The following is a 16,112-nucleotide window of genomic DNA, read 5'->3' on the forward strand; positions in this document are numbered from 1 at the left end:
GATTTGTGTTTTCGAAAGATCCTTATGGTGACTGTGCAAAGTATGGATGGAGGCTTGAGGGCAGGCAAGGATACCAGTCACGCAAACAAAACACTTATGGAGGCTCTAATACGTACTAGGTGCTGATAAACTTAAAATTTTTAAAAAGATTTTATTTATTTGACAGAGACAGAGAGGGAACACAAGCAGGGGGAGCTGGAGAGGGAGAAGCAGGCTCCCCGCTGAGCAGGGAGCCCGACCTGGGGCTCGATCCCAGGACACTGGGATCATGACCTGAGCCCAACGACTGAGACACCCAGGGGCCCCCAGTTAAAACTGTTTTAAGATATTTTTTTCCTGTAAAACTATATTAGAGTACATTACTACATCCCTAAGATTAACAACTGCTGATTCTGGCCCAATAATTGTAAACAGTTGTCAGGCATATTAACAAAAGGAATAACATCAGCTTCATTGCATATAAGTATTTGGCTCATTCATTCTCCCAGTTTCATGGCATTTTCTGTCATATTTAAATTATCTAAGGATTTCTTTGTTAAGTCTCTCCATTCCATATACATGGGGTCTACCATAATTCAGACACACTAATCCACCAGCTTCAGCTAGAAATTTTGGTATAATTGGTTTTCCTCCCTGTTTTTTTTTTGGGGGGGAGGGGGGGAGTTGTTCCAGTCTATCCTAAACACTTACTAATTGATTGCTCAAACATTTAAACTATTTGCCAAACACAGAAAGAAGCCTACCTTAATTCTGGTATTTAAATTTTTTCAGTATGCCTTTTCCATAGTTAAGCCTCTGCTTATATCCTTTCCTCTGACTAGAATTTCCTTACAACTTCCCTATTTGTCTTGTTTGTTTGCTTCTAAGTCTGGCAGAAACTTCCTTAAGGATCTGAAATTGCTCCTTTCTTTGAACTCTCATTAGCCTAAGATTAACATGTATTTGCATTACTTAACTTGTACAGTTAGGATCACCAAAACCAGATCCGAAACTTTTGGAGAATAAGAGGTTATCTACTTATATTCTGATGTTTGAAATATATTCTGTGGGAGTGCCTGGCTGGCTCAGTCATGGAGCACGCAACACTTGATTTAGGGGTCCTAAGTTCCAGCCTTACCTTGGGGGTAGAATTTACTTAAAAAATATATAGGGCGCCTGGGTGGCTCAGTCGTTAAGCGTCTGTCTTCGGCTCAGGTCATGATCTCAGGGTCCTGGGATCGAGCCCCACATCGGGCTCCCTGCTCCGCGGGAAGCCTGCTTCTCCCTCTCCCCTCCCCCTGCTTGTGTCTCTCTCTGTCAAATAAATAAATAAAATCTTTAAAAAAAATTAAAAAATCTATATATCTATATCTATATATTACCTTTACTTAAAAAAAAAATATATATATATATATATATATTATATAAAGGCACATTGCCTGTGAATGAAAGGCACACTGCCTATTAGCAAATGGTTACTGGTATCCTGTTTGACACGCGATATTACCTATTACATGACACGTCCTTTCTAGTTGCAAGATATTAATGTTTTAGATATAATGAGAGAGATGTGGAAAATATAACAGCGTATTTTGAATTAACATGTTGCAAGCTCCTATGACAGTATTCAACTTATGCAAATGAAACTAAACTTGGCTGGGATACAGAGGACTTATTTTTGTTATGCGGTTGTGACATCTCAGCTGCTTGGATGATGTACACAAACTGCTCACGTTAAAGAACAAGTACTTACACAAGTGTCACACAGGGGGTTTACCTAAGAACTTGCAGAAAAAAATTCCTTAGCTACGTTCTGAAGGCCAGATCAAGTTATGTTCTCTAACGCTACTCTATCAGAAAACGGAAGTTAATAATCCAATAAACTTGAGAAACGCTCTTTAGAGAGTCAGCAAGCCACGCTGGTGCCCACAACAGACATACTCGCGCGCCCGTACCCCAGTCTTGCCCGGCACCGCTGACCGCGCTGCCCACGTGCTTCTGAGCTCGCGCGCACCTACCATGCTAGCTCGCGTCACGTGACACAACTCGCAGGCCCCCACCCCATCTAGTGACATCTGCGACGGTGCCTGATTAGTTTCTTATCTTTAGAGAAAGCTGGCCCAATAAATAATGAAAAAGAGAAAGAGACAAAGAACTTACATTTTTCTGGTTTTTATTTCTAAGCTTTTCCTCTTCTTTATTAGCAATCTCACCACACTACCTTTTTTTTTGATCGGGCGTTATCCTGGGCAGCTCCCCTGCGCGGGCTGGGGCTTTCTGAACAGTAGGCGCTGGCAGGATGCGTCATTGTCCACCGCCAAGTCCCAGGCAGCTCCAGCCAGCCTCCTTTAGGGCTTGTGGCCTCGATGTCCTTCCCCCGGTGTGCCCTGTTGTGGGCTCGGCTCCCGGCGGGGCGCTGGGCTGGCCACCGGGCAGCGGTCTGCTCTGTCCTTCGCGCCCGCGGTGAACCCCTGCCTGGGGCTCTGGGGCGCGTGTCTACCGCTGCCTCCGCCTCCTCCTCCTCTTCTGCCTCAGGAGGTTCTAGAGCCCCGAACACGTCCTTGTTCGTGCCTCTGACTGTGAAACCTCAGGGCCCCAGCGCGGATGGCGACGTCGGGGCCGAGCTAACCCGCCCTCTGGATAAGAGTGAGTGCGGGAGCTAGCGAGGGCGGCGGGGGTGTCTGCGGGGTTGATGCGTGGCCGCGAGGACGCTGCACCCTGTTCCCCTGGAGACCCGCGGTCCCCTCGAGCGTTGTCATCGTGCCTGTCAGTGTCTGCCTATCGCGCTGGTTTGTGAGCCCCTCAAGGCTTGGGACTGCGTCTTACTCAGTCTTTAATATGCCGCCCCAGAAGTGGTCTTTTCGCTTTCACTGCGCTCCTGTCGGAATGGTTTAAGCCCCCTTCTGATGGCACGATTCACCTTTCTTGCGTCGTTACGTGGACGACCGCTTTTTCGAGCATCCTTTGTTTCTCCTCCGCTGCCTAGAACTATTGTTCTTGAAAAGGGGCAAGGGGATGGTCAGTGAAAAGCCAGAGGAGGATTTCTTTCGGGATTCTTTGTCATTTATTGGCATCTATGCAAACCTGGCACGGCTAGGCATTGTATGGTAGTTGCCAAGAGGAACCAGACTCAGATCCAGATCTCTTGCGCTCCAGAAACTTAGAGTCTCGCGGGGAGGAAGGATGTATGGATAACCAACTCTAATACAAGTTAGAACATGGTGAGGGTTCTTTGGCAAAGGTGGTGTGTATCCTTGATCATCCAGGACTCCAGAGAGAAAGGAATCGCTCAGTATCAGCAAGTGGCAGCAACTAACTTTGAATGGGTTTGACAGCTAGGCGTGCAAATGGTTTTAAGGGGAATTTCAGATTATAGGGCTGTACTTCTTTAGTTTCTGGATGATTAGGGAGGCAGGGGATTTCCTCTGACCAAATGAAGCTCTGGCAGGGTGAGGGAATGGTATAGCTCCACAGGGCACTAGCTCTCCAGGAGTTATCTTAGGCAGTTCACTTCAACAAGCAACATTGATGACTCCTATTGTAATTTAAAAATACAGAACTACCACATATTATGGGCCAAATCTTGTTTTGGGGGGCAGAAGTACAATACTTTCACTGTCTGAATGCCCCTGTGATTCCTTTCTTTCTTTCCTTTTTTTTTAAAAGATTTTATTTATTTGACAGAGAGATAGCGAGAGCAGGCGAGAGCAGGAACACAAGCAGTGGGAGAGGGAGAAGGAGGCTTCCTGCCGAGCTCCTTTTTTTTTTTTTTTTTTTTAAACAGTGGCTAATGTTGAGTGTTTGCTAGAGAACAGGTACCATTGTAAGCATGTGACTCAATTTTCCTAAGAACCCTTATGAGTTAGTGTTTTTATCCCCCCCCAAAACCTACTTGTATGTCTACTATGTGTCAAGCACTGTTGTAGTCACACAGTAGGTGCTGAATATCTACCTGTCTGTATTTCTTGGTTGATTATAACGAATTTAGCCATGTGAATATAGATTGACTGCGTGTAGAAAGATGGTGCATATTTGTGATAGTCACGCAGCACTTAAGTTACCGGTCTGATTTACAATTTACTTACCTTTTGTCCATTTCCTAGTTGGTAACATGAGCATAATATTTTCTCTGCCTACATCTCTGGATTGTGAAAATCATCAGAACGTGTTAGGAAAAGCACTTTGGAAAACGTAAAGGGATGAACAAATGTAAACTAACATTATTTGTACTAAACATTTGCTATTTGAGAAATGGAATTAAAAGTTGGGTTGTCGGGGTGCCTGGGTGGCTCAGTCGGCTAAGCATTTGCCTTCAGCACGGGTCATAATCCCAGGGTCCTGGGATCGAGCCCTGCATTGGGCTCTCTGCTAGGTGGGGAGCCTGCTTCTCCTTCTCCCTCTGCCTGCCACTCTGCCTACTTGTGCGCGCGCGCGCTCTCTCTCTCTCTCTGTCAAATTAAAAAAAAAAAAACAAAAAACAATAAAAGTTGGGTTGACACCCTGCAGTAAGAATCTGATACATGGAAACTGGGAATACTATTCCCCTAGAAGCCCAAATAATCTACCTATAAATCTAGGTTGATGTGAGGATTTAATAAAATAATGTATTTTTAGGTTAGTGTATCAACAAGGGCTTTTTTCCTTAGGTTTTTCCCTTTAGGCTGTAATAGCTGGTGTAAAATTCCTTATACATATTTCTACTTAGAATCAGCTGGTTCCACCAGAGGAGTATTTTTAAGAACTTTGGGCACTACTATGAATTTTTAAGTGTTTAGAAGTTCTAGCAATGAAGTACAACTACCTTTGATGGCAGAGTAGCCCTCCTCTTTCTGGGAAAGGTGACTAGACTGGAAGCTTTGGGCAGTCTCAAGTGGAGCAGCGAAGGAGGAAAGTAGTAGCATCCAGACATTGACCTAGCTACGTGAGCCCTGGCTGACCACGGGCGGCAGATGTACCAGCAGAGCATGATCTCCTTTTGATTTTTGTTTTTTAAAGATTTTGCTTATTTATTTATTTGACAGAGAGAGACACAGCGAGAGAGGGAACACAAGCAGGGGGAGTGGGAGAGGGAGAAGCAGGCTTCCCGCAGAGCAGGGAGCCCAATGCGGGGCTCAGTCCCAGGACCCTGGGACCATGACCTGAGCCGAAGGCAGATGCTTAACGACTGAGCCACCCAGGCGCCCCTCCTTTTGATTTTTGATTAATCACTGGCTTGTTTACAGGAGCTGGCAGCAGAAAATAATATTCTTGGTGGATTTTATTAGCAGTTGTCACTCCCGGGGAGAGTATCAGATTAATTGAGGCAGGTTGTGTGGTAGTTTCCTTGGAGATCCTAGTAGTGGAAGATGGGTAGATGCGCATTGGAACTTGGATTTGTAGAGCTGTTGCAAGAGGGTTGAAGCCCCTCGCCTCCCTATTAGTCGAGTGAACTGGAGTCAGAGTTTGGGGGAAGCTTGTCAAAACACCTGGACGGATTTGTTCTGGCATACCACTTACGAAGTAGGGAATTCGGGTATAATACTAAGGGGGTCAAGATTATGGAGACAGTCCCTGTATAGACGTTAGGTGACACTTTTCAGAGCACATCTAGCTTTCGGGATGAGAACCAGGGTTGCAGGAGGGACCTTATGAAGGAGGAGAGGCTTAATGAAGTCACTGTAATTTGATGCAGGATATCAGGCCCGGACACATTTGGGGATGTAGAGGATAGCTGAGCCTTCTCCGTTTCAGTGCTGATGTCACACCTGTCACCTGAGAGTGAGGCATTCGGTCTGCTGCACCTGTCTGCTGCAGTAGTTACCCTTGGAGCAAATCTAGGGTTTTTCATTCCCTTTGTGATGATATGAAAGGTTCGGCATGTTCTACATCTGAAATTTATTTTATACTGTATGTTGCCTAACTGGAATTTAAATAAAAACTTGGAAAGGAAAAAAAAAAAGGTTCAGCATGAGTTCTGGCCACTACTAGAACAATATTCCAGCACATCTTCATATTCAATGACAGTGGTAGTAATACTAGTTGTAATATTAGAGGGAAAGGAGCTAAATGCCACCACTAAGGAATGATGCTGCCTTTCCTTTATGGATCCTAGAGATTTTCTAACCTATTCTGATCACTTCTCTCCACCTGCATTTCCACTGTGGCTTTGGCCTTTCCAACTCTGTTATGAAGAGAGGTTGAGTTGTATACTTTTCCATCTGCTTCTCCAGCCCTCGAATGAGCTGTAGCTTTGGTGTCCTGAAGTGGGATTCTCTTTAATGATGGATGCTTACAGTGAAACGAGGGAATTAAAACATTTTAACAAAATGGATAAATCATATGGTTTAAGCAACCCCAGTTGGTAACGACTACTTTGTTCTTCATCATGATGTAGGTGGAGTAAAGTGGACTGTTACTTTGTGTAACACTCAGGTGAGGTAGATTCACATTTTGGAAGTCCTGATGGACTATCTTGAACATTTTGTTTTCTCTTCAAAAGAAAATGTAACCATTTAAAAGGATGCAGCTGGCTTAGAGTTTGTAGGGGGCCTCTTAATTTTAGCAAATGTAGCTGAGTCCCAGTGTAGCTGTATTAAGTCCCAGGCTCCGTTGCAGGAGGCTGGGAGAAAGCTATGTGTTGTTACCTGGTGAAAGTTGTAGTGACTGAGTCATTTCTACTGTGGCTGAAATCCAGAGGGTGTCTCCTTTAATCACTGTTAATTTTAATGAGAAGTAATTATGATAAAAAATCAGGTCATTCTGTTAAGAATAGTGAAACTGTTACAGCTTAATTTTTTTAAAAAAGATTTTATTTATTTATTTGACAGAGAGAGAGAGACAGCGAGAGAGGGAACACAAGCAGGGGGAGTGGGAGAGGGAGAAGCAGGTTTCCCACTGAGCAGGGAGCCAGATGACCTGAGCCGAAGGCAGATGCTTAACTGACTGAGCCACCCAGGTGCCCCTAAAGCTTAATTTTTATGAAAAGCAAAACATGTTTTCATATACTTTTGTAGTAAGTTAAAAAATATTTAGTGCTATTTGCATTAATTTTTTTTTGCAGTTTTCTTTTAAAAAATTGGTAGTGGATTTGGAGCATGCTTTTAGATAAAGTGTTGATACAGAGATTTTTGTGTAGGTAATATTCTTTTTTTACAAGAGCTTTAAAAAATAACATATATGCCATAAAATTCATCCATTTAAAGTGTAATGGTATGTTTGCAGGGTTGTAGACTATCACCATAATCTTAATTTTAGAACATTTTCATGACCCCCAAAAGAAATCCCATATCTAGTAGTAGTCACTCTACATTCCCCTAGCCCCACTTCCCTTCACCCAGCCCATGGCAACCACTAATTCACATTACGATATTTCATATAAATAATATCACACAGGATATGGTCTTTCTTGACTAGCGTCTTTCTTTTTTTTTTTTTTTTTTTAATTTTTTTTATTGTTATGTTAATCCCCATACATTACATCATTAGTTTTAGATATAGTGTTCCATGATTCATTGTTTGTGCATAACACCCAGTGCTCCATGCAGAACGTGCCCTCCTCAATACCCATCACCAGGCTAACCCATCCTCCCAACCCCCTCCCCTCTAGAACCCTCAGTTTGTTTTTCAGAGTCCATCGTCTCTCATGGTTCTTCTCCCCCTCCGATTTCCCCCCCTTCATTCTTCCCCTCCTGCTACATTCTTCTTCTTCTTTTTTTCTTTCTTAACATATATTGCATTATTTGTTTCAGAGGTACAGATCTGAGATTCAACAGTCCTGCACAATTCACAGCGCTTACCAGAATTGACTAGCGTCTTTCACTTAGCACAAGAAACCTTATGCTTGAGTAAAGTATCCTTGAGTATCTTGATTCTTGCATAACACTCGAGTGTTAGTTATGGAAAGTGGGTTAATTCTAAACAAATGTGATGTCTTCAGTTTGTATGGAGTCTGTAGTTCTGCAGAATTTCCCCAAGCAGTTGCATGTGCTTTTTTCCAGTCTTTTATTTGTCACTGATTTTTCCACTATTGATGGAAAGAGATGATCGCCCCCACTGGGTACAAAGTCACAGATACCCAGAAATATCAGGATAGCTGCCCGTGATAAGTGATATATATGTATGTATCTCACATTTCATTGTGGGCAAATCTAGTGCCTAAGCCACTGATTTTAAAATTCCTCATTATGCAAAACAAATTTTTATTAGTGGGATGCTTTATTCAGGCTTAATTTCTTCATTAAGTATTGTGTGTATTGTCATTGCATGAAAATGCGGTTGGTACTTGTGCAGGAGGTAAAAATACAGGCCACTTGGCCTTTCTGTGTTTCGTGGGCAAAGACTATCCTCCATTTTGGCCTGTCTTCCCAGAAATACAGTGTGTGTGGCTGGATCAGTAGAACGTTTATCTCTGGAATAATGCAGTGGTATTTAATATGTACAATGTTAATACATTTGCAGCTTGATTGACTAAAATATTTTCATTTATGAAACTATTGATTCATACTGGCCTGTTGCTTCATCAGACATCTGACTCACCCTCCCCTCCATCACCCTTGAAATACAGTCTTCTCAGCCTTGCTTGACTACTTACAGTGACAAGGAGCTGGCACTTTTTTGAGGCAGCCCCTTTCCACTGTTCTCTTAGAAGTTCTTGTATAAATTCCACTGAAATCTGCATCCCTCACTTCCCACTGACAGCAGTTATGCCATCTAGAACAAAATAAGTGTAGTCTGTTCTTAAAATCATCATCTTCAAACTAAAGATCATCCCTGACCTCTTTAGTCATTTGAGTAAAAGCATGGTGATCTGGTCCTTGCAGTACTGGTTGTCTTTCTAGATACCTTTTAACTGCTCACTATTAGATGTTTAGAAAGGATGTAAGTAAATGAAACAGAATATGGTCATCTAAGAGTGGCCTGATGGAGGCTAAGGGCAATGTCTAATCCTATGGCACCTTGCTTATTCCTCTGCAGTATAACAGGAATATTCTATTATTTGAATTTATAATTTTTCTAGACACTCTGTTGCACTATTAAACCATAAAAAGCATGTGATCAACTAAAACCTTTAAATATTTGAAACACTCAGTAAGCTGCTGCCGTGAGTGTTATGACTTCAAGTTTCTTTTGTTCTTTGGGCATTTCTCCATCTAGAAATCCAATGTTAAGCACATCTTTCTTTCAGATGAAGTAAAGAAGATCTTAGACAAGTTTTACAAGAGGAAGGAAATTCAGAAACTGGGTGCTGATTATGGACTCGATGGTAAGGCTAATAGCATTTCCATTAGAGATATTTTATTACTTCATAGATTATAGCTTTGTCATTCTTGTGTGAGACCTCGTGTACCCAGGAAACAAGTACATACGTGTTGTCTGGAGGATGTCCCTGACCTTTGCTTCTGTCTTGACAGGAGTTTGGCAAGATGCACCCGGTGAACTGGACACATGGCAAAGGAGCTGTGTGTTAATTTTTCCTTCATGTGGTGCTAGGATTTCACTGTAGGCCAGATCATAATAAACCAGCTGTAGGACCCTCCTCTGCCCCCAAAGAAAGAGGACACTTTGATGAGTTAGGTGTAACGTGTATATATACCTTTTAAATGAGAAATGAAATGAAAACTAGCCTTACCTATTTTGGTTTTGTGTTTCCCACAGCTCGTCTCTTCCATCAAGCTTTCGTCAGCTTTAGAAATTATATCATGCAGTCTCATTCTCTGGATGTGGACATTCACATTATTTTGAATGATATTTGCTTCAGTGCAGGTAAGTGTTTAGAGATTTTTAAAAATCTCTTTTAAAATGTGTTGAGCATACTTTGTATTTCTTCTCGTGCTTCATGTTTATTTCTCTGGTCAGAGCTTGTTTGTTACAGAGTGGGCCCATTCACACTGTCTGTAAATAATTGTGTGCTTTCATAGGAGGCCTTCTAGGTCATTTTGCTTCTATAGTGGATCTCTGAGCTGGTCATTAAATCCACCATATATCTTAGACTAGAGGAAGACTGGGGTCTTGATCTATCACCTTCTGCTCTCGGCTATGTGTTATGTATAGGCAACAGTGAAGTGAACTCTCATAGAAGATAGAATCAATATGTGGCGGATTCCATCTGTTTCTGCCACTGACTTTTTTACTCCCTCATATCAGGACAGAGTTTTTGCGAGAAAAGGAAAAATGTAAGAACATCACTGTTGTGTTCCCATCGGCAGTTTGGCTTTGGTTATGTTTTTTAAATGTAAAGTATTTGTACCTGCATTTCTCTTCAGTAACCATAGGTCTTTTTGCTAATGTATATTTCCAGGTTCTTTAATTTAACTTTCACCAATGCTGATCTTTACCTGTTTATATCAGAAGAGTAGAACATGGTGGTTGACAGCCAATTTGCTATTTTCCTAGAAAATGTAAGTGAAATTAAAAAGAAAACATAAGACGAAGCAGGATCTGAGAAAAGGATAGAGTTCCTTGCTCCAGAATTTTTCTTTTTATCCTGGCAACCTCCCCTTGACTACCTTGCTAAGAAGGAAAGTTTCGCTAAGTCTGGTTATGGATAACATGTAGATTGCACCTGTTAATGCAGTGTTTTATTTTTCAGCTCATGTGGATGATTTATTTCCATTTTTCTTGAGACACGCAAAACAGATATTTCCTGTGTTGGAATGTAAGGATGACCTTCGTAAAATCAGTGACTTAAGAATACCACCGAACTGGTTAGTTTCTTTACTTGTGGATTTGATACTAGTGTCTAATCTTGGGAGATTGGTGATCATTACATTTTTTTATTGTAGGCTGGATGATAAATCATAAGGAGTCTAGGAGTTGTTTTCCCTTGAAAAACAGGCAATTAATTCTGGTGTCTCCCCTTGATTCTGATCAAGCTAGGTAGTAGGTTTTACTAGGACAAATCTAGAGTAGCCCTTACTTTAGGGTGTCGGCCTTACAATTAAAGTGTGGCCTAGTGTCAGCTAAATGCCTGGGTGTTAACGAGCTCTCATCACTACCGCCATTGTGGCTGGAGCTCCCAACATCTAGCGCTTTGCCACCTCTTTGAGACTTTCTGCTAAAACCCTTAGCAAGCTGCTTTCTGCTAGACCCTGCACATGTGCAGCCCAGCCCTTGGCCAGAGACCCAAGGGAAGCCTCACATAGACTTGAAGGCACCTCCTCCACTGAACCCTTTCTTCTCTTCCACACTATGCCCTTCAAATCCCACCTGCTTTAGCATCTCTGACTTTGATCTCTACTGCTCAGCTCATTGGGACTGTCATACTTTGCTTGGGTTCCACCTCCCTGTGCCCTACTGGAGTGCAGTAGGGCTCATCTCAAGTGTTCCTTTTGTTTCAGGGCTGTAGTCCTCCACTGCCTGTTGTTTATGTCCCCAAGCAGCTGTGGCATGTATTTTGTCCAGTTTTATACTTGTTTGTGGTGGGAGGGCAAGTCCCGTACCATTCATCATGGCTGGAGACAGAAGACTCAGTCATTATATTATATATGTTGAAATTCAGAAGCCTAGGAATATTTACTTATAGGGTCATGTATTTAGAGCTGTGGAAATGAAGTCAGCATATCTGTGGAGCTGATAGCAGTTTAAACTTACTTTAAGTTAAACTCCTGAAGAGAAGGGACTTGTACAATGGCAAAAATATCCAAGAAATTAATTTTCATTTAGATTTTTCTGTCCTCTAGTTAGTAAGTGCCAATCTTGGAAAACAGTCAATATTTTAAATTTTTTTTATTTATTTGGCAGAGAGAGTGCACAAGAGCAAGTGAGCACAAGCAGGGGGAGCGGCAGGTAGAGGGAGAGGGAGAAGCAGGCTCCCCACTGAGCAGAGAGCCCGACATGGGGCTTGATGCCAGGATCCTGGGATCATGACCTGAGCCAAAGGCAGAAGCTTAACTGACCAAGCCACCCAGGTGCCCCAAAAGTCATTATTTTAGTGTGGATCTGAAACTCATCATTTTATTTAGTTTCCCAAAAGATCCTGTCAAGTGAATATTAACAGGATGTTTCATTGGAATCATTTTCAGTTGATACTTTTACCAGGATGGATTTTCAGGTTAATGGGAATAAGCTGTTTACCTACTTATGTTTTAGGTACCCAGAAGCCAGAGCCATACAGCGGAAGATAATATTCCATTCAGGCCCCACAAACAGTGGAAAGACTTATCATGCAATCCAGAAATACTTGTCAGCAAAATCTGGAGTGTATTGTGGCCCTTTAAAATTACTGGCACATGAGATCTTCGAAAAGAGTAATGCTGCTGTCAGTATATTACCAAATATTTGCTCTTTTTCTTGTTAATTTGGGAGGGCTGGGCAGGGTGAAGGTGGAAGGTGGGGAAGGGCATATGTAGTAATTTACCACTAATAAAAGTTGCTGTAGTTCATTGTACTTTGTAAGATGTACGATTATTTTATGTGCAACTGAGAAAGAAGAAGAAGCTGCCAACTGAACTCTGACCTGCCATTAGGCTACCTCCTGATTTCAGAGCTACTAAAATGTGAAAAGTGTACTGGAATGAATGAAATACAGTATCACAGAATATTTCACCAATACAGAGAAATGCAGAGAATTACATGTAAATAACTTGAATCCACTACCCAACTCCCATCGGATTCTAACATTTCACCATACTTCTTGTTTTATTTATTTTTTTAAGAAGTAAACTATTGATACAGTTGAAACTCCCTCTGAGGCCCTCCTTTGCTTCCTCAGAGTTAACCTACTCTGTTACTGTATTTAACTTACCTTTTTTTCAATTAGACCTCTGATGCTGTGAACTAGAACTAATGATAAAGACTGAAGTCACTTGTTTAGACCTGCAAAGGACTGAACGCCCTGTCGTCTGAGGCATCGTTTCACTAAACGGGCCACGTTCTGGTTCATTGTCTTATGACTTTATAATGTGAGATGAACAGGTTTGGGAAGATAATTTGCATTCTCTATTTTTTGTTCTGGATGACTTGTGTAATTTGACATACATCCTGCCTCCTTATCCATAAATAAGAAAGTATTTCCTCAGAACAGAGACTTTCTTTGACATAACCACATGGTATTTCTCGAAAGCAGGGTATTTAATATTGATAGAATACTATTATTTAATCCACAATCTATATTTAAATTGCCAGTTGTCGATAACACCACCACCACTGTCTTCCAACCCCTTAGGATTCTGTCCACAGTCTCAACACTGTATTTTGTTATCATGTCTCTAGTTTCCATTAATCTGGGACAATTCCTCAGGAACCTTCTTTTATCTTTCATAACCTTTACATTTGGAAAACTACCAGTCATTTGTGTTGTAAACTGTCACTCAGTTTGGATATATCAGATGTTTCTTCATGATTAGTTCAGGCCTCTAGGGAGACTAGCTGTCCCGGATTGCCTGAACTTTCCCAGATTTAGCACCTAAAGCTCTTCGTCCTGAGGAACCCCTCAGTCCTGGGCGAACTATTACACCATACTATTTTTTTTTTCCGTTTCTTTTTTTTTTTTTTTTTTTTTTAAAGTTTTTTTTTTTTTTTTTGAGAGAGAATGAGAGAGAGCACATGAGAGGGGGGAGGGTCAGAGGGAGAAGCAGACTCCCTGCCGAGCAGGGAGCCCGATGCGGGACTCGATCCAGGGACTCCAGGATCATGACCTGAGCCGAAGGCAGTCGCTTAACCAACTGAGCCACCCAGGCGCCCCTACACCATACTATTAATGCTGCTCCTTCTCAAGGAATTCTATTAGGGGGTCTTTACGTTCTTAAATATTATTTATAATATTCTTCTTGAATATAGAAACAATCCATGTTCATTTTAATAAACCAAAATAGTACAGAAACATACAAAGTTAAAAAGTGAAACTGCTATGATTTCTCATGTTTGTGTTACCTGAGAATTAAGCTGATTTGGGATGTTTCCAAGTTTATGTAGGTTATGTAAGCGAGCCACTTTTATTTTTCATAATTTTCTTTACAGGATTGGGAATAAATTTGATGGTAATGGCGAAAATACTCAAACATCCAAAACTTCTTTTTCTGTTATTTTAAAGGTGGTGATAACTCCAGATTTCTTTTTGTCATCCTAGGGTGTTCCGTGTGACTTGGTAACAGGGGAAGAGCGTGTGACCATAGAGCCAGATGGGAAACAGGCTGCCCATGTTGCTTGTACCGTTGAGATGTGCAGTGTTACAACTCCTTGTATGTACATGCCATTTAAAACATTATGGTTTAGTAATTTTTTATTTGAAAATACAGATGAACATATGAAATGTGTTTTTATTGTAAAAAAATGTTTTAATTGAGATGAATAGGACAACAGATACCCAGTGCTCACCACCGCTGATAAATGCCAAACTCTATGGTGTTTGCTTTTGAATGTTCCTTTCCCTTTTTCTCTCCAAGAAACTAAAATGTTAACAAGTATGATGTTTCCTTTGTACCACTCCCCGATTCAATTCCTCTTTTGATCCAACTGCTATCAAGTATTTGGTATATATCTTTCCTGTCTTTTTTCATATCACTGATACGTATAAAATAAATAAATAAAATTTATTTATTTTAAAGAATTTTTTTTTTTTTTAAAGATTTTATTTATTTATTTGACAGAGACACAGTGAGAGAAGGAACACAAGCAGGGGGTAGTGGGAGAGGGAGAAGCAGGCTTCCCTCTGAGCAGGGAGCCCGATGTGGGGCTCGATCCCAGGACTCTGGGATCATGACCTGAGCTGAAGGCAGCCGCTTAACGACTGAGCCACCCAGGTGCCCCTAAAGAATTTTTTTAAAAGATTTGTTTATTTGAGAGAGAGAGTGTGTGTGAGCAGGGGGAGGGAGAGGGGAAACAGACTCCCCACTGAGCACGGACCCTGAGATCATGACCTGAGCCAAAATCAAGAGTCAGATGCTTAACCAACTGAGCCACGCAGGTGCCCCAAGAATTTTTTTAAAGTTTATTTATTATGGGGCATCTGGGTGGCTCAGTCAGTCAAGTGGCTCCCTTCAGCTCAGGTCATGATCCCAGGGTCCTGGGATAGAGCCCATGTTGGGTTCCCTGCTCAGCGGGGTGTCTGCTTCTCCTCCACCCCCGCCTTGTGCTCTCTCTTGCTCTCTTTAAAGTAAATAAATAAAATCTTTAAAAAAAAAAAATGAAGTTTATTTACACTCAACGTGGGGCTCGAACTCAAAACCCCAAGATCGAGAGTCGTGGGTCTTCCAACTGAGCCAGCCAGGCGCCCCTAGATTGTGTATTTTAAAACATTGACATGATTACCATATTGTGTTATTGTTCCACAACTTGCTTTTTTTTTTTTTTTTGGACTTTTTTAATTGTTATATTAATCATCATTAGTTTTTGATGTAGTGTTCCATGATTCATTGTTTGTGCATAACACCCAGTGCTCCATGCAGAACGTGCCCTCTTTAATACCCATCACCAGGCTAACCCATCCTCCCACCCCCCTCCCCTCTAGAACCCTCAGTTTGTTTTTCAGAGTCCGTCGTCTCTCATGGTTCATCTCCACCTCCGATTTCCCCGCCTTCATTCTTCCCCTCCTACTATCTTCTTCTTTCCTTCTTTTTTTTTTCTTAACATATATTGCATTATTTGTTTCAGAGGTACAGATCTGTGATTCAACAGTCTTGCACAATTCACAGCACTCACCACAGCACATACCCTCCCCAATGTCTATCACCCAGCCACCCCATCCCTCCCACCCCACCCCCCACTCCAGCAATCCTCAGTTTGTTTCCTGAGATTCTCATATCAGTGAGGTCATATGATACATGTCTTTCTCTGATTGACTTATTTCGCTCAGCATAACACTGTCCAGTTCCATCTATGTCGTTGCAAATGGCAAGAGCTCATTCCTTTTGATGGCTGCATAATATTCCATTGTATATATACACCACATCTTTATCCATTCATCTGTCGATGGACATCTTGGCTCTTTCCACAGTTTGGCTGTTGTGGACATCACAACTTGCTTTTTATTCTACACAGCATGTTTTTAGATCTAGTCTTGTTTTATGTGTATCATATCGCATGTATATCGTATATATCATAAATATATATATCAAGTTTATTCATTTAAACTTATGACTAAAATTCCATCTTATGACTAAAATTCATTCCCTCCCCTACTAAAGAATATTTAGGTTGTTTAAAGTTTTTTACTAATG

At 41.5% G+C, this 16,112-nt stretch overlaps 1 protein-coding gene across 2 annotated transcripts in view; it reads left to right on the forward strand.

The window, feature by feature from the left end:
• Window positions 1-2,302: 2,302 nt before the first annotated feature.
• SUPV3L1 (Suv3 like RNA helicase) overlaps window positions 2,303-16,112 on the forward strand; it is a 28,987-nt gene continuing 15,177 nt past the window's right edge. The window contains exons 1-6 of one of the 2 annotated variants that reach the window (XM_032423800.1): window positions 2,303-2,625; window positions 9,143-9,220; window positions 9,613-9,720; window positions 10,547-10,661; window positions 12,046-12,214; window positions 14,024-14,135. In XM_032423800.1, coding sequence (XP_032279691.1) covers window positions 2,346-2,625; window positions 9,143-9,220; window positions 9,613-9,720; window positions 10,547-10,661; window positions 12,046-12,214; window positions 14,024-14,135 — 862 coding nt within the window. In that variant the 5' untranslated portion in view covers window positions 2,303-2,345. Of the gene's footprint in view, window positions 2,626-8,676; window positions 9,221-9,368; window positions 9,721-10,546; window positions 10,662-12,045; window positions 12,215-14,023; window positions 14,136-16,112 lie in introns of those variants that run through there. The other variant, XM_032423801.1, reaches the window with a different exon arrangement.

The sequence above is a fragment of the Phoca vitulina genome, unplaced genomic scaffold, assembly GCF_004348235.1.
Source record: "Phoca vitulina isolate PV1807 unplaced genomic scaffold, GSC_HSeal_1.0 scaffold29, whole genome shotgun sequence".
NCBI lineage: Eukaryota > Metazoa > Chordata > Mammalia > Carnivora > Phocidae > Phoca > Phoca vitulina.